The sequence below is a fragment of the Panthera pardus genome, unplaced genomic scaffold (genome assembly GCF_024362965.1).
Source record: "Panthera pardus isolate Hobbes unplaced genomic scaffold, ASM2436296v1 HiC_scaffold_12, whole genome shotgun sequence".
NCBI classification, from domain to species: Eukaryota; Metazoa; Chordata; class Mammalia; order Carnivora; family Felidae; genus Panthera; species Panthera pardus.
In genome coordinates this window covers 60493196-60516797 of record NW_026526677.1, presented here as the reverse complement: position 1 = coordinate 60516797, position 23602 = coordinate 60493196, and the positions used below count along the sequence as shown (strand labels likewise).

Below are 23602 nucleotides of genomic sequence, written 5' to 3'. Positions count from 1 at the left end.
AGCAAATAGATGGGTCTTGTCTTTTTATCCATTCTCATACCCTATCCTATGTCTTTTGGTTGGCACATTTAATCCATTTACATTCAGTGTTATTATAGAAAGATTCGGGTTTAGAGTCATTGTGATGTCTGTATGTTTTATGCTTGTAGTGATGTCTCTGGTACTTTGTCTCACAGGATCCCCCTTAGGAGCTCTTGTAGGGCTGGTTTAGTGGTGACAAATTCCTTCAGTTTTTGTTTGTTTGGGAAGACCTTTATCTCTCCTATTCTAAATGACAGACTTGCTGGATAAAGGATTCTTGGCTGCATATTTTTTCTGTTTAGCACACTGAAGATATCGTGCCAATCCTTTCTGGCCTGCCAGGTTTCAAAAGAGAGATCAGTCACGAGTCTTATAGGCCTCCCTTTCTATGTGAGGGCACGTTTATCCCTTGCTGCTTTCAGAATTTTCTCTTTATCCTTGTATTTTGCCAGTTTCACTATGATATGTGGTGCAGAAGATCGATTCAAGTTACGTCTGAAGGGAGTTCTCTGTGCCTCTTGGATTTCAATGCCTTTTTCCTTCCCCAGTTCAGGGAAGTTCTCAGCTATAATTTGTTCAAGTACCCCTTCAGCACCTTTCCCTCTCTCTTCCTCCTCTGGGATACCAATTATGCATATATTATTTCTTTTTAGTGTATCACTTAGTTCTCTAATTTTCCCCTCATACTCCTGGATTTTTTTATCTCTCTTTCTCTCAGCTTCCTCTTTTTCCATAACTTTATCTTCTAGTTCACCTATTCTCTCCTCTGCCTTTTCAATTCGAGCTGTCGTCGTTTCCATTTTGTTTTGCATTTCGTTTAAAGCGCTTTTCAGCTCCTCGTGACTGTTCCTTAGTCCCTTGATCTCTGTAGCAAGAGATTCTCTGCTGTCCTCTATACTGTTTTCAAGCCCAGTGATTAATTTTATGACTATTATTCTAAATTCACTTTCTGTTATATTATTTAAATCCTTTTTGATCAGTTCATTAGCTGTTGTTATTTCCTGGATATTCTTCTGAGGGGAATTCTTCCGTTTGGTCATTTTGGATAGTCCCTGGAGTGGTGAGGACCTGCAGGGCACTTCCCCTGTGCTGTGGTGTATAACTGGAGTTGGTGGGCGGGGCCGCAGTCCGACCTGATGTCTGCCCCCAGCCCACCGCTGGGGCCACAGTCAGACTGGTGTGTGCCTTCTCTTCCCCTCTCCTAGGGGCGGGATTCACTGTGGGGTGGCGTGGCCCGTCTGGGCTACTTGCACACTGCCAGGCTTGTGTTGCTGGGGATCTGGCGTATTAGCTGGGGTGGGTAGGCAAGGTGCACGGGAGCAGGAGGGGCAGGCTTAGCTCGCTTCTCCTTAGGTGATCCACTTCAGGAGGGGCCCTGTGGCAGCGGGAGGGAGTCAGATCAGCTGCCGGAGGTTTGGCTCCGCAGAAGCACAGAGTTGGGTGTTTGCGCGGAGCGAGCAAGTTCCCTGACAGGAACTGGTTCCCTTTGGGATTTTGGCTGGAGGATGGGCGGGGGAGATGGCTCTGGCGAGCGCCTTTGTTCCCCACCAAACTGAGCTCTGTCGTCCGGGGGCTCAGCAGCTCTCCTTCCCTTTGTCCTCCAGCCTTCGTGCTTTCCGAGCAGAGCTGTTAACTTATGACCTCCCAAACGCTAAGTCGCGCTTGCTGTCAGAACACAGTCCGTCAGGCCCCTCCGCTTTTGCCGGCCAGACTCGGGGGCTCTGCTTGGCAGGCGAGCCGCCCCTCCGCCCCGGCTCCCTCCCGCCAGTCCGTGGAGCGCGCACCGCCTCGCCGCCCTTCCTACCCTCTTCCGTGGGCCTCTCGTCTGCGCTTGGCTCCGGAGACTCCGTTCTGCTAATCCGCTGGCGGTTTTCTGCGTTATTTAGGCAGGTGTAGGTGGAATCTAAGTGATCGGCAGGACGCGTGGTGAGCCCAGCGTCCTCCTACGCTGCCATCTTCCCTCTCTCTCCCGGGTTTCACCTTTAAAAAGTTTTTTTTTTAATGTTTATTTATTTTTGAGACAGTGTGAGTGGGGGAGGAGCAGAGAGGGAGAGGAACAGAGGATCCAAACCAGGCTCCATGCTGACAGCAGTGAGCCCAGTGTGGGGCTTGAACTCACAAACCATGAGATCATGACCTGAGCAGAAGTTGGTTGCTCAACTGACTGAGCCACCCAGGAGCCCCATGGGTTTCACTTTTTTTTTTTTTTTTTTGGTGTTTTGTGTCTCTGCTCTAGGTTTATGTTTTGTGGTTATTATGAAGTTTTCATAAAATGTTAGATAAAATACTCCTTTTTCTGCTGATAGCAATTTATTTTTGTCTATATAGATTCTATACTTTTCCTCTTCCCCTTTCATATTTTTGCTCTCAGAAATGATCTTTTATGTTGTGAGTTTGTTACCAAATTGTAGTAGTTATAGTTATTTTTTTTTAATTTTTTTTTAACATTTATTTATTTTTGAGACAGAGACAGAGAATGAACGGGGGAGGGTCAGAGAGAGAGGGAGACACAGAATCGGAAGCAGGCTCCAGGCTCTGAGCCATCAGCCCAGAGCCTGACGCGGGGCTCGAACTCACAGACCGAGAGATCGTGACCTGAGCCGAAGTCGGACGTTCAACCGACTGAGCCACCCAGGCGCCCCTATAGTTATTTTTAATGCTCTTTTTCTTTAACCTTTGTGCTATAATTGTTTAACATCATATTCTAAAATACAGTTAGTGTTCTGATTCTGCCTTTGTATCACCTTACTCAGAGTTTTTGTGTACATGTGTCATTTCAGGTAGACAAGCTCCTTTCAGCATTTTTTGTAAGGTAGGTCTAGTGGTGGTAAACTCCACTAGCTTTTGCTTGTCTGGGAAAGTCTTTATTTCTCCTTCATATCTGAAGGATAACTTTGTTGGATAAAGTATTTTGGACCGGCAGTTTTCAATCTTTCAGTACCCTGAATATGTCATTCCACTCTCTTCTGGCCTGGAAATCTGCTCATAGTCTAATAGGGGTTCCTTTGTAGGCTACTTTAAAAAAACTCTTGGCAGCCTCTCACATTTCCTTATTATTGACTTTTGACAGCTTTATTATAATGTGTCTTGGAGAAGGTCTTTGCATTGAGATAATAAGGTGATGTATTGGCTCCATGGACTTTTGTGTCCCAACTCTTTCAATAGGTTTGAGAAGTTCTCCACTGTTCGTTCGTTCTTTCTTTCTTTCTTTCTTTCTTTCTTTCTTTCTTTCTTTCTCTTAGTTTTTAATTTTTGAGAGAGACAGAGCACAAGCAGGGGAGGGGTAAAGAGAGAGGGAGACACAGAATCTGAAGCAGACTCCAGATGACCTGAGACGAAGTCGATGCTTCAATGACTGAGCCACCTGGGCACCCCTCCGCTGTTATTTCTTTTTTTTTTTTTTAATTTTTTAAAATTTATTTTTGAGAGACAGAGACCGAGCACAAGCAGGGGAGGGGCAGAGAGAGAGAGGGAGACACAGAATCCAGAGAGGGAGACGCAGGCTACAGGCTCTAGCTGTCAGCACAGAGCTTGACACGGGGTTTGAACTCATGAACCACGAGATCATGATCTGAGCCGAAGTTGGATGCTTAACCAACTGAGCCACCCAGGCACCCCTCCACTGTTATTTCTTTAAATAAACTCTCTGCCCCTTTCTCTTCTGGTATACCCATTATTCTTATTTTGGCTCTTCTAAGGGAGTCTGATAGTTCTCATAGGGTTTCTTCACTTTTTAAAAGTCTTAGCTGTCTCTTTCCTACCTGAATCATTTCAAGATTCCTGTTTTTCAGCTTTCTTATTTCTTCCATTTGATTTGCTCTATTTCTAATGTTTTCTAATACATTCTTCATCTCATTTATTAAGTTCTTCAGCTCCAGAATTTGTTTGGTTCTTTAAAAATATTCCCAAATGTTTTTAAAAACCTAGCTCTAAGAAACCCTAGATAAAATAGGGTATCTCAAAGGAAATTAGATAATATTTTGAACTGAATGAAAATAGAACGTATTGAAACTGGTAGAATTCAACTAAAGTTATGCTTAGAGGAAAACCCCCTTGGGATTTTCTGCTTATATTAGGAATGAAGAGTCTCAAATCAGTAATCTAAGCTTCCTGTTTAAGACACTAGAAAAATAACAGTGAATTAAACCAAAAATAAGAATAAGAAAAGAAGTAATAAATAGCAAAAACCAGTGGAATGGAAACAGAGAAATAGAAAATGTCAGTGAAAGAAACTTATTCTTTGAAGAGATCAACAAAACTGATAAGCTTCTAACTAAGTGACCAAGACAAAAAGAAGACACAAATTTCAAGTATTAGAGATAAAGGTTTATCCATTCAGATCCTCCAGACATTAAAGAAGATAATAATGAAATACTGGTAATAGTGGAGCTGGCTCATATTAGTTCATAAGAGCCAATTATTAAATTTCAGAATTTTTGGAACCAATTGTTACATCAGTTACGAAATTAGGCATGGTTATAGTATTTAACCAACAAAAACTTGACAAGCACTACAGTCAGATCTCTTTATTTCTCAAGAGCTCCTTGTTAAGCATTTAGCAGCACATCATTGTCTATGAACAGCTGTGCTTATAAATATGAAAATTTAGGTGAAATGGAACAATTGTTTGAAATACACAAGCTACCAAAACTCACTCAGGAAGAAATATGTAACCTAAATAGTCCTATTTAAGACTATTTAAGTCCTATTTAAGACTATTCAAGAAACTGAATTTGTAGTTTAAAAATATCCCACAGGAAACCAGTTTGTAGATGTGTTCACTGGTGAATTCTACCAAATGCACAAGAAACAAATAATACCAATTCTAAATTCTCTTCCATAAAATAAAAAAATAATAATCTCCAGTACATTTTTATGAGGCCAGAATTTCTCTTCTAACAAATCTATAAAAAGGCATTTTCAAGAAATCTCAAGACTGATAAAACCTCATGAATACAGATATAAAAATCATTAAGAAAATGTTAATCTGAATCTAGCAATATGTAAAAATGATAATATACTGTGATCAAAGAGGTATCATGCTGACAATGCATGGTTTATAGTTGAAAATCAATTAATTTAACCACGTTAACACACAAAGAAGAAAATGTATAATCTCAATTCATGAAGAAAAATCATTTCATAAATTTAACTTCCATTCTTGATCAAAACTCTCAGAGAACTAACAATATAAAGGAACTACCTTTACTTGATAAAGATAATTCTGTAATATACCTAACATCATACTTATTGGTGAAAGAATGAACTTATTCTCCTTAAGACTTGGAAAAAAGAAGAATGTCTCACCACTCCTATTCAACATCATATTGTAAATCCTAGCCAGTGCAATAAGGGAAGAAGGCATACAGACTGGAAAAGAAGAAATATAATTATTTCTCTTTGCAGGGGACATTATTGCCGGTGTAAAAAACCCCAAGGAATCTACAAAAAATATTCAAGAACTAATAGGTGAATTTAGTATGGACACAAGAAACAAGGTCAATATTTAAAGAAACACAAAACAAAACAAAAAACCCTAAATCTAATCAGAGAGGACTTCTCATTTCAGCTACAACACATAAAGAGCTTGGAAGTGCTAACTCCCATCCTTAAAAAAAGAGAGAGAGAGAGAGAGAGAGAGAGAGAGAGAGAGAGAGAGAGAAAACGCAAAACAAATTGGAAATCAATGCCTTTTTTAGATCCATAAAAGAATTGAAATCACAGGGCAAACCATCACTCTGGACAGAGACACTCAATCTAGAGAGAAAGGTGAGTACAGAGAATCACAGCCAAGATCAGTTTACTAGAAGCAGAAGCCACTGGGGCCAAGAACTGGTAGGAACAGTTTAAGTTATTGGTAATTTTGATTAATGCTGGAGGCTGAGTGTGGACTAGCTTGAGAATTAAAAACTCTTGGGGACCCAGTTTTATATAGACTCCCATTTTGCCTCCAAGGACTCCCATCAGGTTTTCATAGTGAGGACTGGGGAAAAAACTTCTGTTTTGGGCAGCAGGAGGAGAAAAGTAACTTTTTTGAAATAACATCCTGAGTGTTCTTCATTGCAAAGCCCTAGTCTTCAGGGAGAACTACTATTCCAGAACCTTATCTAACATGTGGGAAGGGCAGTTAGTCAACTCCAGTTCACTCTAATCTTCCTGTCTCATGTAAGGGTAGAGAAAAAAAAGACTAGGAAATGCTTCTGGAACTTACACTCAGTAAAAGCCAAGATTTAATCATAAGATTGTAGAATGCTTCCTTTTCCCAACACCTTATCACCACATGAATAGGGCTTCAATATAATAATAGTGGGTTACAACTGAGAGGGCTGCAAAACATACTTTGTCTAAGAAGGAGCTCTTAAGGAATCCAAAGACAATAGGAGAGGAAACAAAACAAAACACAGAAACTGAATCCTCTAGTACCTATAGCTATATAAAAACATAATTATCTCAGTCCCTCATATCCATGACATCATGTCCAGTTTCCAACAAAAAAATTTTAAGATACTAAGACAAGATAAAGCACAATATGAAGAGACAAAAAAAAAGTGCCCAGATATAACACAGATTTTAGAATTATTAGAGAATTTTAAATAACTATGATTAATATGCTAATAGATCTAATGGAAAAAGTAGGCTATGTTAATAGCTTTAATGAAAAAAGTAGACAACATGCAAGAAAAGATAAGTAATGTAAGCAGAGAGATGAAAATTCTAAGAATTGAAAGCCTAGAAATAAAAAATATTTAAGTGAAATGAAGAATGCCTTTGATGAGCTTATCAGTAGCATGGACACAGATGAAGAAAGAATCAGTAACCTTGAAGTTACATCATCAGAAACTTCCCAAACTGAAACACAAAGAGATAACTGAAAAAGAATACAATAGCCAAGATTTAGGGGGGACATTATCAGTAGATTGGACACAGATAAAGAAAGAATCAGTAATCTTGAAGATACATCACCAGAAACTTCCCAAACTGAAACACAAAGAGATAACTGAAAAGAACACAATAGCCAAGAATTATGGGGAAAATTACAAAAGGTATTAACATACGTGTAATAGGATACCAAATGGAGAAGAAAAAATATTTGAAGTAATAATGGTTGAAAATCTTCCAAAATTAGTGACAGACATCAAACCACAGATCCAAAAATCTGAGAGAATACCAAATAGGATAAATACCAAAAAATAGTCATAGTTTTTAAAGCTATTTTAAGTTGCAGTGACTATTCAATAAGGAAATGCTTTAGCCCAACCAAAAAGTAAACATGGTTACTAGTATAAATTCATAGTCCACAGAGGGAAGACACTGTACAAAACCATGTTAGAGAACCTCAAAGGGCCCTTTGGTGCAAAGTTCCAATTCATTTCTCACTTTATAGTTTTTCCAGGATTATGTTGGTTACAGGTGGGGAAAGAACCGGTCCTACTTCTGATGTCATAGAATAGTTACCTTATCAGTGTTTGATATTGCAGCCAATTTATCCCTACTGTAATGAATTGTGTCATGAAGATTTTGGGGAAGTATCCATTGGAAGTTAACTGGTGTGGGGCACCTGAGTGGCTCAGTCGGTTAAGTGTCTGACTCTTGGTACAGCTCCGATCATGATCTCATGGTTCATGAGTTCAAGCCCCGCGCTGGGCTTCATGCTGATAGTGTGGAGCCTGCTTGGGATTCTCAATCTCTCTCTCTCCCTCTCCCTCTCTCCCTGCCCCTCCCCTGCTCATGCTCTAAACAAACATTTAAAAAATTTTTGAAAAAAAGGTTAACTGGTGCTACAAGGTAGCCACCATGAATCTGGCAACCTGATTAGTTGTAGTGTTTCTTTTCAGAATTGGGGGCCAAATTTTGTGTATTAATGATGGAATTCCTAAACCCCGTAGATTGGTCTTTGTTCTTTATAAAAGGCCCTTGTCTAAGGGTTTTAGAGCATTTTGTTTAGTATAATGATCTGCTAAAGTATTTCTTCTAATGTCTCTTTACTGTGGACCTCTACCTTTAGGACAGCAATTTATTTGGGAAGCTTCAGGGCACCCAGTAGTTTGTGTATTTGTAATTCATGTTTAATACAGATAACTAAAAAGGTAAAAAAACTTCTCACGTGCCCTAGAGAAGGCCCTAATTTTGGCCACTCAAGCCAATTTGATAACTGGTAATAGATTTGAGACTTTGTGAGAGAATCTGGAAAAATCAGTTTATTATGAAGAAGGTGCATAATCCATTTATTATTATCTTTTTTAATTGTTAAGATAAAACCTGTCAGTAAACAATATTAGATCAAGATTTGGTATAGGAGCACACAAAAGGTTTGTTCCAAGCATGGAAAGTTCTCAAATTACAGAAATTAGGAGATTCTCCTTTGGTAGGATAATACAGTTGCTGTATGAAGAGTGTTATATTGGTGAATGGCAATACAAGAAAAGAAAATGACTATTTCATAATTAATTAACTGACATAAAACATTGGGTATTTTTGGTTAACAACAGAGATTGTATGGAATGTGTTTCCATAAAATAGAAAGATGAAACTAGTATAGCATCTGAAGATTCTTAGACTAATTTGACCAGGACTGCATTTTCTTCTGAAGCAAAGATAAAAAACCTCGATACTGGATCAATGGGTATTAATAGGCAATGAGTCTTTGTTATTACAGCTTACTAATACTTTTAGACCATGGCCTCCCCTTCTGTGTACTTTCAAAAGGAAATGTTTATTATGATCTAGAAGATCAGCAAAGATGATTGTTGAAGAAATATTTTGAGATTACTGAAGGTCTTTTTGGTTTCCATGTTTTGTGAAAATGGTTCCAAAATGTTTGTCTAATCATACAGAGAGGTCTGTTTCAAAACAGTCTGTTGTATATACTCCACAACATCCACTTAATTCCAGAAATTATTTAATTGTCCTTAGTGTTTGGCCTTGGATAATTTGTATCTCTCATTAGATATGTCCTTCCTCAGCCAGTATATCATGGTCTAGATCAAGTGTTGGCAAACTATGGCTTGTTGTACAAATCCAGCCACTGGCTATTTTTGTACAGCCTGTGAGCTCATAAGAGTTGTTTTTACATTTCTAAATGGTTGAACAAAGTCAAAAGAAAAATGTTTCATGACCTGTAAAAATGATATAAAACTCAAATTTCAGGGTCCATAAATAAAGTGGTTTTTTTTGGAACACAGCCATGCTTATTCATTATGAATTGTCTTTTGCTGTTTTTGCACTATAGAAGCAGAGTTGAGTAGTTGTGACAGAGACTGTATGATCCACAAAGTAAAAAATACTTAGTGTCTGGCCCTTCACAGAATAAGTTTGCTGAACCCTGGATAATGAACTGTTACTTTGTAGAATTAAAATTTCTTTTTCTTTTATTTTTTTAATTTTAAGTTTATTTTATTTCATTTTTGAAAGAGACAGGCATGAGTAAGGGAGGGACATAGAGAGAGGGAGAGAGAGAATCGCAGGCAGGCTCTGTGCTGCCAGCCCAGAGCCTGAAGCAGGGCTTGAACTTACAAAACTACGAGATCATGACTTGAGCTGAAATCGAGTCAGTGAGCCACCCAGGTGCCCCTAAAAAATTTTTTTTAGAAGCTTCATGAATATGTAGTTGATCTTGCAATTTCAATATGTCTTATTGCATATCCCTATGATCTTGGTTTAACACTTGAGAAAAGTAGGATGGGGCTTCAGTAAATGTCTAAGGCATAATTTTCCAGGTAAATTGTTGATTGTTCCCTGGTGAAGGCAATACATATTGATTGTCTTCATCAGCTAAAACAGGAAAGAAAGTAGAGATAGGGCCAAAGAGATTGTATTTGCATTAGGCAGTACTAGAAAATGAGGTATATAACTCTTTGGCTAATAGCTTACAGATGTGGGACAAATCAGTATCTTCTACCATCTCAGTTTTGGGTTTTCTTTTTTTAAACAGGCAAAACAGACATTTTGCTTGGACTAAAGCAAGGGATAATTAATCCTTATTTTATTAAATCTGTTATAGTTGGCTTAGATCTTCCTTAACTTCAGCATTAAGAGGATTTTAGGCAACAGTGTCAAGAGAGTCAATATGAACCTTTACTGGTTTGACTCTCAATTATTCTGTCATTTCCCCTCATGGGGTTCTAGTTCTGTGCCCGTTATTTGCTTGTTTTGGAATTAATATACTAATGTCCATGCTATAATTTGATAATGTGAAGTAGAATTTTCTGCAACTCCTGAAAATATTTTATCTGCAGTATATTTCTTCTGGTGGGTCTTTTTGCACAGTAGATTCCTAATGATGAAATTTATAGGAAAGTGCCATAGGGAAGGAAGAGTTCTGACAAAAGTAACAGTTATAGGTTGGGACATGGAAAAGGATTTAAGATGGTTAGAAATTCCCACTACTTGAATAGTTTTGGTACTTTGAGCAGTCTGATTTTCCATGGTAGTGGTATTAATAGTAAAGGTAGTGGCACCAGTATCAACAAGAAGCTATATTGTTCATCTATATTTATATATAGTTATTTTCAGAATCTCATGTTGGGTAGTAGCGTTTCCCTTTAAGTGGTATCATTGGGCAGATTTTGGATAATTGTTCCATTTCTTACCAATAGGGTACATTGGATTCTCCTACTTGTAATTTCTCTAAGCATAAGCATAGAGAATGAGGACATTTTTAGTGTTGTTTTTATGTGGAGAACCACAAGTTTGTTTCCATTTCTAGCTTGTTGTTTTCTAGGGCTTTAAAAAAAATGTTCAACAACTTGTTGGAGATAGTCTAAACTGGTTTTGTCCCGTTCCAGTTTATTTTTCTAAGTCTCCTATTTTATGTACCAAAAATAAGAGGCTCAATTTGCTTCTGCTGTTAGACCTATCCCAAATTACTATTTAAAGCTTACTGGAATCCTGTTTTAAACCCTATTGTTTAAAATTTATTTTTAAAAAATTTTTTGTTCACTTTATCCTTAAAGAAAAGGCTTTACAAAGCATAAGAGACTGTTAAAAACTGAGAACAAACTGAGGGTTGATGGGGGGGTGGGTGATGGGTATTGAGGAGGGCACCTTTTGGGATGAGCACTGGGTGTTGTATGGAAACCAATTTGACAATAAATTTCATATATTTAAAAAAAAAGAAAAGGCTTTATAAATGTCCTTCCATAGAGTATTTCTTATTCTTTTTGCTCATTCAGGGACATTTTAAAAATTATGCACAGCTGATTTATTTCAGTTCTGTCTTGGTGTTTCTCTTTCTGCGCTTTTAACAGTTTTCCCCACATGAAGGTCTAATAATTAAGTGAAATCAGTTGTTCTATATCTGGAAGAATCTACCAAACTCTTGAATTCTGAGGCAAATTTTTTATTTTCCTGAGGATTAAGAAGGCCCTTAATAATAGACCTCAACTGAGGTCTAGACCATGATTTAATTCAACTTCTATGATCTGGCTTCTGTTCTAGTTTGATGATACTGTGCAATATGATGATTTCTTTGCTGAAAAGAGGGAGGTCAGGGGAAGGGGAAGAAATAGAAATCTAGGGTGAGAATGAGAATGAAGATAAAGTCGTGTAGAAAAAGATATTACTTGAGTCTTGAGAAAAGGACCCATGTCCTGTTTCCTTCTTAGAGATAGCCTTTTATCACTGACTTCACCCACAAATTATCTAAAATAAACAAATGACTATAAAAGTAGCCATTTTTAAATTTAATATAGCTAATAGATGTATGGACTGAGGTATAAAATGAAATTCTTTGAAAAATATTGCAAAGAATATATGACAATTCCTGCCATAAGGAAGGTACACTCCAGTAGGAGCAGTAGAGAGTGAGGGAACTAATGTGAATTGTGCACTTTTCTATGTACTAGACACGCTTATAGAACTTGTAAATATTTTATCATATTTAATATTCAAAATAATCCTGAGAAATACATAGGTTACCTCTCCACATCCCCATTTTATAGTTTGGGCAATGAAAACTTTGAGAATTTAAATGGTTTTACCACAGTTACACAGAAAGAAGCATATGAAGTAAAAATTTGAATCTGGCCTAAGACATAAATAGAAGGCAAAATGAAATATACAACTGAGGCATAAAAATGAGTTTTTGGAATTTAATACCATCAAAGTCTTTTTAGCTTAGGAATATTTAAGGAAGGCTTCATGAAGGGGGTAGCGTTTAAGCTGGGCTTTGTAGGTTTAGGATAAGATTTAACAGGTGGGTACGGCGAGGAAAACCAATGAGTGATAGAGCTGGGATTGAATCCAATTTAATCTTAAGCCAAACCCTGTTTTTCCATTACACATAACTAGAACAGTGAGAGCAAATGTGGGAAACCAGTGTGACTTTTATAAAAAGAGATTGTATTACTTCAAGTTATAGAAAAAAATCTGAAAAGGAAGGTCAGGACAAAAATATTAAGGACTTTCCATGCAAATACGACATGTTCTACAGCGTAGAAGAAATCATTCCAAATACCGTAATTACCTATTAAGATTACATTCAATTTCTCTCCTTGGCAACTGTTATTTCAGGACCAGTATTTCAGAGGATCTGGCGGGTTGGATGATAATGGAGCAACGTGAGGATAGGCCTGGGTGTGGGGCTATCTAGCAGGAGAATTGGAAATTGCTTTTGATAGGAGCCAATGTATTCTCTGATGTATTTGTTTTTAGTTTAAACCATTCTACCACATGAAACCCCTATCAAGGGCTGATCGTGAAAAAGCAGAAAATCAGAGGATTCCAAAACTAACTGACTTATTGGAACTTGCACAGAAGGAAAAAAAATTTGTGATATTTGATCTTAATACCCCTCCACGAAAACATCCTCTCAGACACACCTATATTCGCCATGTAGTAAGCGTGATCCTTGCCTCCAAAATTGAGCAACATCTGGTATGTCTGTCTCATTATTTATGGTAGAGGTTGGGAGGTGGGTAGCATGTCCCAGGAGCATAGCAATTGAACCTGACCTAGCTTGTAGATCTTCCCTGGGATGTCTAAATAATTTTGCTATCTGTAGAAATAGAGATTGTTGCTTATGTAGCTACACGTGGCAATCTAAGAATGACCCAGTTAAATTTATCTCAGTGGGGAAAAACACAGAAGCTGTTTGCTACTCCAAACCAAATGAAATAACAGCTCTCTGTTAAAAAAAAGTATGTGTGTAATGACTATACAATGTAACCTGCACCATCACTAGCATAGAACTATTAGAAGGGGCCTGGATAGCACTAAGGCTTTGAGGATTTGACTTTAATTAATGGTACAGAAGAAAGAGCTGGTTCTTATTTGAGCAGAGATTTGTTCATCATGTTTTTCAGAAGCAACTCTCTGCACTTGGGCAATCATTCCAAATCTCTTAAGTTATTAAAATATGGTAGAGTGCTGAGTGAAACAAATGTGTCTTCTTGCAAATGGAACTATTCCCACAGATGAGTCATAATAGTATTCCCCATTGACAGGAAATGACCCCTCTCAAAGATGATTTTTAGCATTATCAGCTGGAGGAAATAGGATTCCTACCTTTCATCTGCACCTACCAACTCCTCATCCACTTTGGCTAGTGTGGGGCTATCTGAACACAATGGGCCCTTGACTCAGGATATTAACTTTAAGAAATCTCACTCCAGAACAACCCTGGTGAAAGTCCCATCATAAGAGTTCATTGGATGGTATTAGGCCACGTTGACTCTTTCACCAAGGACTAGAATCTCTCTCTACTCTCTATAGACTGTTACCAGTGCTGGAATGAGGCCGCTTGTACCTAGAGAGCTGATTATCCACTAAAGACTTCCTTTTTCTCCTTACAGATTTTTTGGTTGCCAAGTTTTGATAGGCAGTATGTCCAAAGCAGAGCTCCTGGTTTTCAGCAAGTGGGCCAGTTATTTTCCATTGAACGTCTTACAAAAGAAAATATCAGTAGAATAAATGTTGACTACAAGAGGTTGTTCTACAAAGGATTGAAGTAAGTGTTTGACCATGTCTTTCTTGGCATGTATTGCCTTGCATAAAATCTGCATTACCACCAGACTACTTTAATTAGCATCTCCTCATATCAGGATTTCTTTGTGTGGCTCTTTTTGAATCCCCTATTTTCCCCTTCTTACCCTTCTCACCCTGTCTTCCTCCTTCCCTCTGCTAGCAAACATTTGTGTAGACTGTGTCCCTGTCTGTGGAACATAGTCATCAGCCTCTGCTTTACCTCCAGTCTGTTATCATTCAACACACTTTTTTGTGTGCTTGGTGTTTTTGTTCTTATATAAGTCAGAAATCAGAAAGTTGTTTATTTCCTTCAGCCATTACTAGAAGCATTGCAGTACCTCATAAATAGCTTTGTGGTTCAGATAGCCAGATTTCTTATGAGATAATTAAGAACATGCCTAAATAAATAAAAAATAAAAACAAGTTAAAACAGCCAAGCACAAGAAGAAACTAAAATTATTGTCTATATTTATAAATATGTAATTAGCAACAGATTTTCAGAATTAAAAGCACCAGGGGATAAAATGGCAATTTTTTCCAAACTTAACTGTTATTAATCACTGCTTAATTTAATCCATAGTTCCTTTCTCTTAGATTTAAAAGTAATTTTTTTCAGATGATTGTAAATGCTTCAAAGCCAATGTTTTCCTTGGAGATATATATATATCTAAAATCTCCTTGGACTTAATAAAAATTACCCTTAGATACCTTTCTGCGTCTCAAGCCATGAGCTAGGCTGTTGGATTTACTTATGTTCTTATTCTCACTTCTCTCACCCCTCTGGCCATGGGATGGTTGATCATAAAATGTATCTTTTTCCTTTTAGCAGTGGAAAATTATATATGTTTTGCCTCTATTTCCCAATCAGAGGATTTCTCTTTTCTGAACTACTACTTCTATTTTGAGTATATTTCCCTTTCCTTTTACTTTTTTCAAATAGAAAATGGATCTGTGGTGATGTTCTTCTCTTCTACTCATAATTTTTTTTTGAGAGAGAGAGAGAAAGAGACTGAGCAGGGGAGGGGCACAGGGAGAGGGAGAGAGATTATCTTTTTTAAAAATTTAATTTATTTTTTTTAAATTACATTCAAGTTAGTTATCATATAGTGCAAGAGTGATTTCAGGAGTAGATTCCTTAATGCCCCTTACCCATTTAGCCCATCCCCCCTTCTACAACCCTTCCAGTAACCCTCTGTTTGTTCTCCATATTTAAGAGTCTCTTATGTTTTGTCCCCCTCCCTGTTTTTATATTATTTTTGCTTTCCTTCCCTTATGTTCATCTGTTTTGTATCTTAAATTCCTCATATGAGTGAAGTCATATGATATTTATCTTTCTCTGACTAATTTCGCTTAGCATAATACCCTCCAGTTCCATCCACGTAGTTGTGAATGGCAAGATTCATTCTTTTTGATTGCCGAGTAAAACCTCCATTGTATATATATACACCACATTTCCTTTATCCATTCATCCATCAAAGGACATTTGGGCTCTTTCCATACTTCGGCTATTGTTGATAGCGCTGCTATGAACATGGGGGTGCATGTGTCCCTTCGAAACAGCACACCTGTATCCCTTGGATAGATGCCCAGTAGTGCAATTGCTGGGTCATAGGGTACTTCTATTTTTAATTTTTGAGGAACCTCCATACTGTTTTCCGGAGTGGCTGCACCAGCTTGCATTCCCACCAATGATGCAAAAGAGATCCTCTGCCTCTGCATCCTCACCAACATCTGTTGTTGCCTGAGTTGTTAATGTTAGATATTCTGACAGGTGTGAGGTGGTATCTCATTGTGGTTTTTATTTGTATTTCCCTAATTATGAGTGATGTGGGACATTTTCTCATGTGTCAGTTGGCCATCTGGATGTCTTCTTTGGAGAAGTGTCTATTCATGTCTTTGGCCCATTTCTTCACTGGATTCTTTGTTTTTTGGGGGTTGAGTTTGATAAGTTCCTATAGATTTTGGATACTAACCCTTTATCTGATATGTTGTTTGCAAATATTTTCTCCCATTCCATTGGTTGCCTTTAAGTTTTGCTGATTGTTTCTTTCGCTGTGTAGAAGCTTTTTATTTTGATGAAGTCCCAATAGTTCATTTTTGCTTTTGTTTCCCTTGCCTCTGGAGACGTGTTGAGTAAGAAGTTGCTGTGGCCAAGGTCAGAGAGGTTTTTGCCTGTTTTCTCCTCAAGGATTTCGATGGCTTCCTGTCTTACATATAGGTCTTTCGTCCATTTTGAGTTTATTTTTGTGTATGGTGTAAGAAAGTGGTCCAGGTTCATTTTTCTACATGTCGCTGTCCAGTTTTCCCAGCACCACTTGCTGAGGAGACTGTCTTTATTTCATCGGGATATTCTTTCCTGCTTTGTCAAAGATTAGTTGCCCATAAGTTTGTGGGTCCATTTCTGGGTTCTGTATTCTGTTCTGTTGATCTGAGTGTCTGTTTTTGTGACAGTACCCTACTATCTTGATGATTACAGCTTTGTAATACAATTTGAAGTACGGGATTGTGATGCTCCTGCTTTGGTTTTCTTTTTCAACATTTCTTTGGCTATTCAGGGTCTTTTCTGGTTCCATACAAATTTTGGAATTGTTTGTTCTAGCTCTGTGAAGAATGCTGGTGTTATTTTGATAGGTATTGCATTGAGTATGTAGATTGTATTTGAGTATGTAGATTGACATTTTAGCAATATTTGTTCTTCCTATCCAGGGGCATGAAATCTTTTTCCATTTTTTGTGTCTTCTTCAATTTCTTTCATAAGCTTTCTGTAGTTTTCAGCGTATAGATTTTTCACCTCTTTGGTTAGATTTATTCTTAGGTATTTTATGGGTTTTGGTGCAATTGTCAATGGGATCAATTCCTTGATTTCTCTTTCTGTTGCTTCATTATTGGTGTATAGGAATGCAACAGATTTCTGTGCATTTGTTTTATATCCTGCAACTTTGCTGAATTCATCAATCAGTTCTGGCAGTTTTTTGGTAGAATCTTTTGGGTTTTCCATAGACAGTATCGTGTCATCTGCAAAGAGTGAAAGGTTGACCTCTCCTGGCTGATTTGGATGCCTTTTATTTCTTTGCGTTTTCTGATTGCTGAGGCTAAGACTTCCAATACTATGTTGAATAACAGTGGCAAGAGTGGACATCCCTGTCTTGTTCCTTACCTTAGGAGGAAAGCTCTCAGTTTTTCCCCATTGAGGATGATATTAGCGTGGGTCTTTCATACGAATGGCTTTTATGATCTCGAGGTATGATCCTTCTACCCTACTTTCCTGAGGGTTTTTATCAAGAAAGGATGCTGTATTTTGTCAAATGCTTTCTCTGTATCTATTGAGAGGATCATGTGGTCCTTGTCCTTTCTTTTATTGATGTGATGAATCACATTGATTATTTTGTGGATATTGAACCAGCCCTGCATCCCAGGTATAAATCTCACTTGGTCATGGTGAATAATTTTTTAATGTACTATTGGATCTGGTTGGCTAATGTCTTATTGAGGATTTTTACATGTATGTTTATCAGGGAAATTGGTCTATAGTTCCCCTTTTTAGTGGTTTACTGGTTTTCGAATCAAGATAATGCTGGATGCATAGAAAGAGTTTGGAAGTTTTCCTTCCATTTCTGTTTTTTGGGACAGCTTCAAGAGAATAGGTGTTAATTCTTCCTTAAATGTTCAGTAGAATTTCTCTGGAAAGCCATCTGGCCCTGGACTCTTGTTTTTTGGGATATTTTTGATTACAAATTAGATTTCTTTACTGGTTATGGGTCTGTTCATATTTTCTATTTGTTCCTGTTTCAGTTTTGGTAGTTTATATGTTTCTAGGAATTTGTCCATTTCTTCCAGATTGCCCATTTTATTGGCGTATAATTGCTTATAATATTCTGATATTATTGTTTGTATTTCTGCTGTGTTGGTTGTGATCTCTCCTCTTTCATTCTTGATTTTATTTATTTGGATCCTTTCCCCTTTTCTTTTTGATCAAAGTGGCTAGTGGTTTATCAATTTTTTTAATGCTTTCAAAGAACCAGCTTCTGGTTTCATTGATCTGTTCTACTGTTTCTTTTGGTTGATAGCATTGATTTCTGCTCAGTCTTTATTATTTCCTGTCTTCTGCTGCCTTTGGGTTTTATTTGCTGTCCCTTTTCCAACTCTTTAACGTGTAAGGTTAGGTTGTGTATCTGAGACCTTTCTTCCATCTTTAGGAAGGCCTGGATTGCTATATACTTCCCTCTTATGACCACCGTTGCTGTGTCCCAGAGATTTGGGCTGTGGTGTTATCATTTTCATTGGCTTCCATGTACTTTTTAATTCCTCTTTAACTTCTTGGTTCGCCCATTCATTCTTCAGTAGGATATTCTTTAGTCTCCAAGTATTTTTTATCTTTCCAAATTGTTTCTTATGGTTGATTTCAGGTTTCATGGTGTTGTGGTCTGAAAATATGCACGGTATAATCTCGATCTTTTTGTACTTGTTGAGGGCTGATTTGTGTCCCAGTATGTGATCTATTCTGGAGAACATTCCATGTGCACTGGAGAAGAATGTATATTCTGTTGCTTTAGGATGAAATGTTCTGAATATATCTGTTAAGTCCATCCGGTCAGTGTGTCATTCAAAGCCATTGTTTCCTTGTTGACTTTCTGTTTAGATGATCTGTCCATTGTTGCAAGTGGGGTGTTGAAGTCCCATACTATTATGGTAGTATTATCAATGAGTTTCTTTATGTTGTGGTTAATTGATTTATATATTCCACATTTGGAGTATAAATGTTTACAACTGTTAGGTCTTCTTAGTGGATAGATCCCTTAATTATGATATAATGCCCTTCTTCATCTCTTATTAGTCTTTATTTTAAAGTCTACATTGTCTGGGGCGCCTGGGTGCTCAGTTGGTTAAGCGTCTGACTTCGGCTTAGGTCATGATCTCACGGTTCGTGAGTTCGAGCCCCACGTTGGGCTCTGTGTTGACAGCTCAGAGCCTGGAGCCTGTTTCAGATTCTGTGTCTCCCTCTCTCTCTCTGACCCTCCCCCATTCATGCTCTGTCTCTCTCTGTCTCAAAAGTAAATAAACGTTAAAAAATAAATAAATAAAGTTTACATTGTCTAATATAAGTATGGCTACTCCAGCTTTCTTTTGTTGACCATTAGCATGATAAATGGTTCTCCATCCCCTTACTTTCAATATGAAGGTGTCTGTAGGTCTAAAGTGGGTCTCTTATAAACAGCATATAGATGGATCTTGTTTTCTTATCCATTCTGCTACCGTATGTCTTTTGTTTGGAGGATTGAGTCCATTGACATTTAGAGTGAGTACTGAAAGATATTTATTGCCATTATGTTTCTTGTAGAGTTGGAAGTTTCTGGTGGTGTTCTCTGGTCCTTTCTAGTCTTTGTTGCTTTTGGTCTCTCTCTCTCTCTCTCTTTTTTTTTTCATATTTTTTCCCCTCAGAGAGTCCCCCTTAAAATTTCTTGCAGGGCTGGTTTAGTGGTCACAAACTCCTTTAATTTTTGTTTGGGAAATTTTTAATCTCTCCTATTTTGAATGATAGTCTTGCTGGATAAAGAATTCTTGACTGCATATTTTTCTGATCCAGCACATTGAATATATCCTGCCACTCCTTTCTGGCCTGCCAAGCTTCTGCAGATAGGTCTGCTGCAAACCTGATCTGTCTTCCCTTCTAGGATAAGGACTTTTTTTTTCCTTGCTGCTTTCATGATTCTTTCCTTGCCTGAGTATTTTGTGATTTTGACTATGATATGCCTTATTGATGGTTGGTTTTTGTTGAATCTAATGGGAGTCCTCTGTGCTTCCTGGATTTTGTTGTCTTTGTCTTTACCCAGGTCAGGAAAGTTTTCTGCTATGATTTGCTCACATAACACTTCTACCCCTTTTTCTCTCTCTTCATCTTCTGGGACTCCTATGATTCTGATGTTCCTTTTTAATGAGTCACTGGTTTCTCTAATTCTTAAATCGTGCTCCTTTGCCTTATTTTCCTCCCTTTTTCTTGCTTCATTATTCTCCACAAATTTGTCCTCTGTATCACTGATTCGCTGCTCTGCCTCATCCATCTTTGCCACTGTGGCAGCCATTTGAGATTGCAGCTCAGTTATAGCATTTTTTAAAATTTCATCCTGACTAGCTTTTACTTCTTTTGTCTCTGCAGAGAGGGATTCTAGTCTATTTTCAGACCCCAGCTAGTATTCTTATTACAATAATTCTAAATTCCGGTTCAGACATCTTGCTTATATCTGTGTTAAGTCCCTGGCTGTCGTTTCTTCCTGCTGTTTCTTTTGGGGTAAATTCCTTCATTTCATCATTTTCAGGGGAGAAAAGGAGTTCATAAGGTAAAAAAAATTAAAATTAAAAAAATTAAAAACAGCACACACACACACACACACACACACACACACACACACACACAAATCATATAAATGATGCCAGATCCTAGGTGTGTTTTAGTCTGGTTGTTCAAAGGAGCTTGATAGATTAGAGGAAAAGGGGAAGAAAAAAAAGAAAAATGTTTGAAAATTTGAAAAAATGAATTGAGTGAAGTAGAATAAAATGAAATGATGGAAGTAAAATAGAATTTGAGAAATTTACAAAAAAGTAAAAAATATAGTAGAAAAAAATAAAAATATTTTTAATAAAAATTGAAAGTAAAAATAATTTTTTCTCTTTCTGTATTCAAGAAAAGAAAAGAAATGAAAAAGAGAGAAAAAAGAAAATTGAATAGATGGACCAGCAAACAGACCAAAATATGATTGAAATTACATCATTTTCTTTAGAAGTCAGACTGTGAATCAATTTATAGTCTGTAAACTAAGCAGGTGGAGAGACTTGTGTTCCTGAAGAGCTATGTTGGCCCAGTTGGGCGGGGCTCAGTAGTGTAATGGCTCCATTCTCCACTAGATGGCACTGCTTAGCTTACTGGGGTGGATTGTTGTGGTGCTTGATAGGTGTGTATGCGCATGTGTGGGAGGGGTGAAAATGGCTTCACCCAGCTACCCAGTCTCTAGTATCGAAACTCTTTTCTCCCAGATCAGCAATCATGCACCTGTCCTTTGTCTCTGGCTTCTGTCCACTCCCCACTTTTATACTGTCCATGACCAAGCCATCAGGTTGCCAGGCAGCACCTCCTTCCTGAGTTTTATCTCAGATGCAGCTGTTTCCCAACCCCTCACTTCTGAGGGACTGCGGCTTTGTCCCACTCAGACTTTCTGGGAGAGGGTCTCACTGGGCATTGGCTGGGTGCCGGCTGCACCCAGGAACGTTCGCAGGACCATGCTGCTGCCAATGCCCAGAGACTGTGGCTTGGTGCCAGCCTGCCCCAGAAAAAGTTCACACGGTCGTGTAGCAACAGTATTTTAGGAATTATGGAAAAACATAACACACATCTGGCACCAGGGTTCACCCTTAGCGACTTTGTTCCAGCACCAGTGAATGTGGTTGTTCTCCAAGGTCTGCTGGTACCTTTGCTGGTGGGGGTTCTGCACAGCCTCTACTAAATGTTCTCCCTTCAGGAGAACTGCCTATTCCCATGTGGCCCAAGAACCAACCGGACTTCACTCTGCTCCTGGGGATTTGCCCTTCCCACCAGAGCACTGCCAGGTATCAAGCTACGGAGTTTCAGACTCTGTGCTCCCCCTGTTTATAGAGTCTTAGTGGAATTTAAACCCTCTCCTTTCTCCTTTTTCCCTTTTTAGTTCAGTCCCTGTGGCTGTTTCCACTTTTCCACCTTCTCTCCAGCTGCTTTTGGCGGGGGGGGGGTGCTTTTCCATATCCTCCCCCCTCCCCACCTTCTCCATTTTCTCTCTGCAAGCAAAAACAGCTCCCTGCCCTCCCCAGCTTCTCTCTCCCCAAGTTCACCTCTCTACTCTGTGTACCTGCTGAGTTCTGTGGTTCAGGTTGTGCAGATTGTTGTGTTAATCCTCAAATCAGTTTTCTAGGTGTACAGGATGGTTGAGTGTTGATCTGGCAGTATTTCATGGACACGAGATGCAAAAAAAACCCTTCCATGCTGTTCCACCATCTTGGCTTCTCCCGAGAGAGAGAATCTTAAGCAGGCTCCATGCCCAGGACCGAGTCCACCATGGGGCTCAATCTCACAACCATGAGATCATGACCTGAGCTGAAATCAGCTAACCGACTGAGCCACCCAGGTGCCCCTCCTAATCATAATTTAGATTGATGTAGTAGTTAAAAAAATAATTATAATAGCTTCCATTTATTGAGCCTTTATTATGTGTCAAGTTCTGTGGTTGTTAGACCATAGGCTCTTTTTCAAATCCTGGCCTACCCACCAGCTACACACACATATGACTTTGGACAGATTTCTAATCATCCATTTTCTCATTTGTAAATAAGAATAGCAATAACTGGGCTGCTTGGGTGGCTCCGTTGGTTGTGTCCAACTTTGGCTCAGGTCATGATTTTGCAGTTCATGAGTTGGAGCCCTGCATCAAGCTCTGTGCTGACAGCTCTGAATAGCAATAACCTAAAGAAAAAAATAATAATACCCTGATGGACTGGTTTAATGATTAGAGGAAATTATTCTTCATATTATGCACATGCAAAATGCTAGGCAAATGTAAGAACACAATTAAGTGTTAGCTGCTTCTTTTACCATCACCATCCTTACCTGCCATGCCCTGGAAATTATCATCATCCCCATTTTGCAAATGAGGAAACTTGCCCCCAAAGAGGCAAAGTTCAGGCAGGCTACGTAATTCACCAAAATTAATGTACTTGATCAGTAGGGGACCAAACTGAGATTTAAATATAGGTCTCACAGACTCCAGAGTTCTTTCACCCTAGGGCTTTAAAGTTATTCCTTGGCTATAGTTATGTGGGCATAATTTCAAATGGCATCAGATTTGAGAGGAATCGTACCCTGAGTCTTGTTACAAAGTGAAGCAGTTTAATTTAGCTCAACAAATATTTCCTGAGTAATAATATGTACCAGTGCACCATGCTAGTTTTATGGGAAAAGTCAGAAGGCACCATCCTTTTCTGTAAGGAAACCATATATTATAGTAAAGACAATAAGGGTTTTTCCATGTAGCTGTACTGCAAAGGTGATTGTGATAAATTCATGAGTTGTACATTATTCCAAGTAATTCTCCTCAAGGACCACTGCATTTTAAGAAATTAAGTAGTTGTACCTTCACTTATTTGTGTAGTGTTTATGACAAGGATATTTGTAATTACAGTCACATTTCTAATACATTCTCTGTGATTATGCTCACTTCGTACTCTGACCACTGTCACAAGACATTGTGACCTTGCCACTTAGACTAAGAATGCTTTAAATATATTATTTTAATAAAAATTATATGAATATATAAATGCCCTCTGCTTTATTTCTGATGTGGAAATTTTATAGTGTTTTAAAATTTTAACTGTAAGTACTAATTTATTGAGGTGAAACCTGCATAACATAAAATTAACTATTTTAAAATGAACAGTTCAGTGGCATTTAGTGCATTCATCTCTAATTCAATACATTTTTTTTCTTTTTCTTTTTTTTTTTTTTGGACTTCAAGTTTTTATTTAAATTCTAGTTAGTTAATGTAGGGTAATATTGGTTTCAGGGGTAGAATTTAGTGATTCATCACTTACATACAACACC

At 38.1% G+C, this 23602-nt stretch overlaps 1 protein-coding gene across 4 annotated transcripts in view; it reads left to right on the top strand.

Moving 5' to 3' along the window:
- The window catches only part of GDPD4 (glycerophosphodiester phosphodiesterase domain containing 4), a 182759-nt gene that overhangs the window by 93273 nt on the left and 65884 nt on the right, over window positions 1-23602 (top strand). For 3 of the 4 annotated variants that reach the window (XM_019449913.2, XM_019449912.2, XM_019449911.2), the window contains 2 exons: window positions 12673-12894; window positions 13812-13966. In XM_019449913.2, coding sequence (XP_019305458.2) covers window positions 12673-12894; window positions 13812-13966 — 377 coding nt within the window. The remainder of the gene's footprint in view (window positions 1-12672; window positions 12895-13811; window positions 13967-23602) is intronic. The other variant, XM_019449914.2, reaches the window with a different exon arrangement.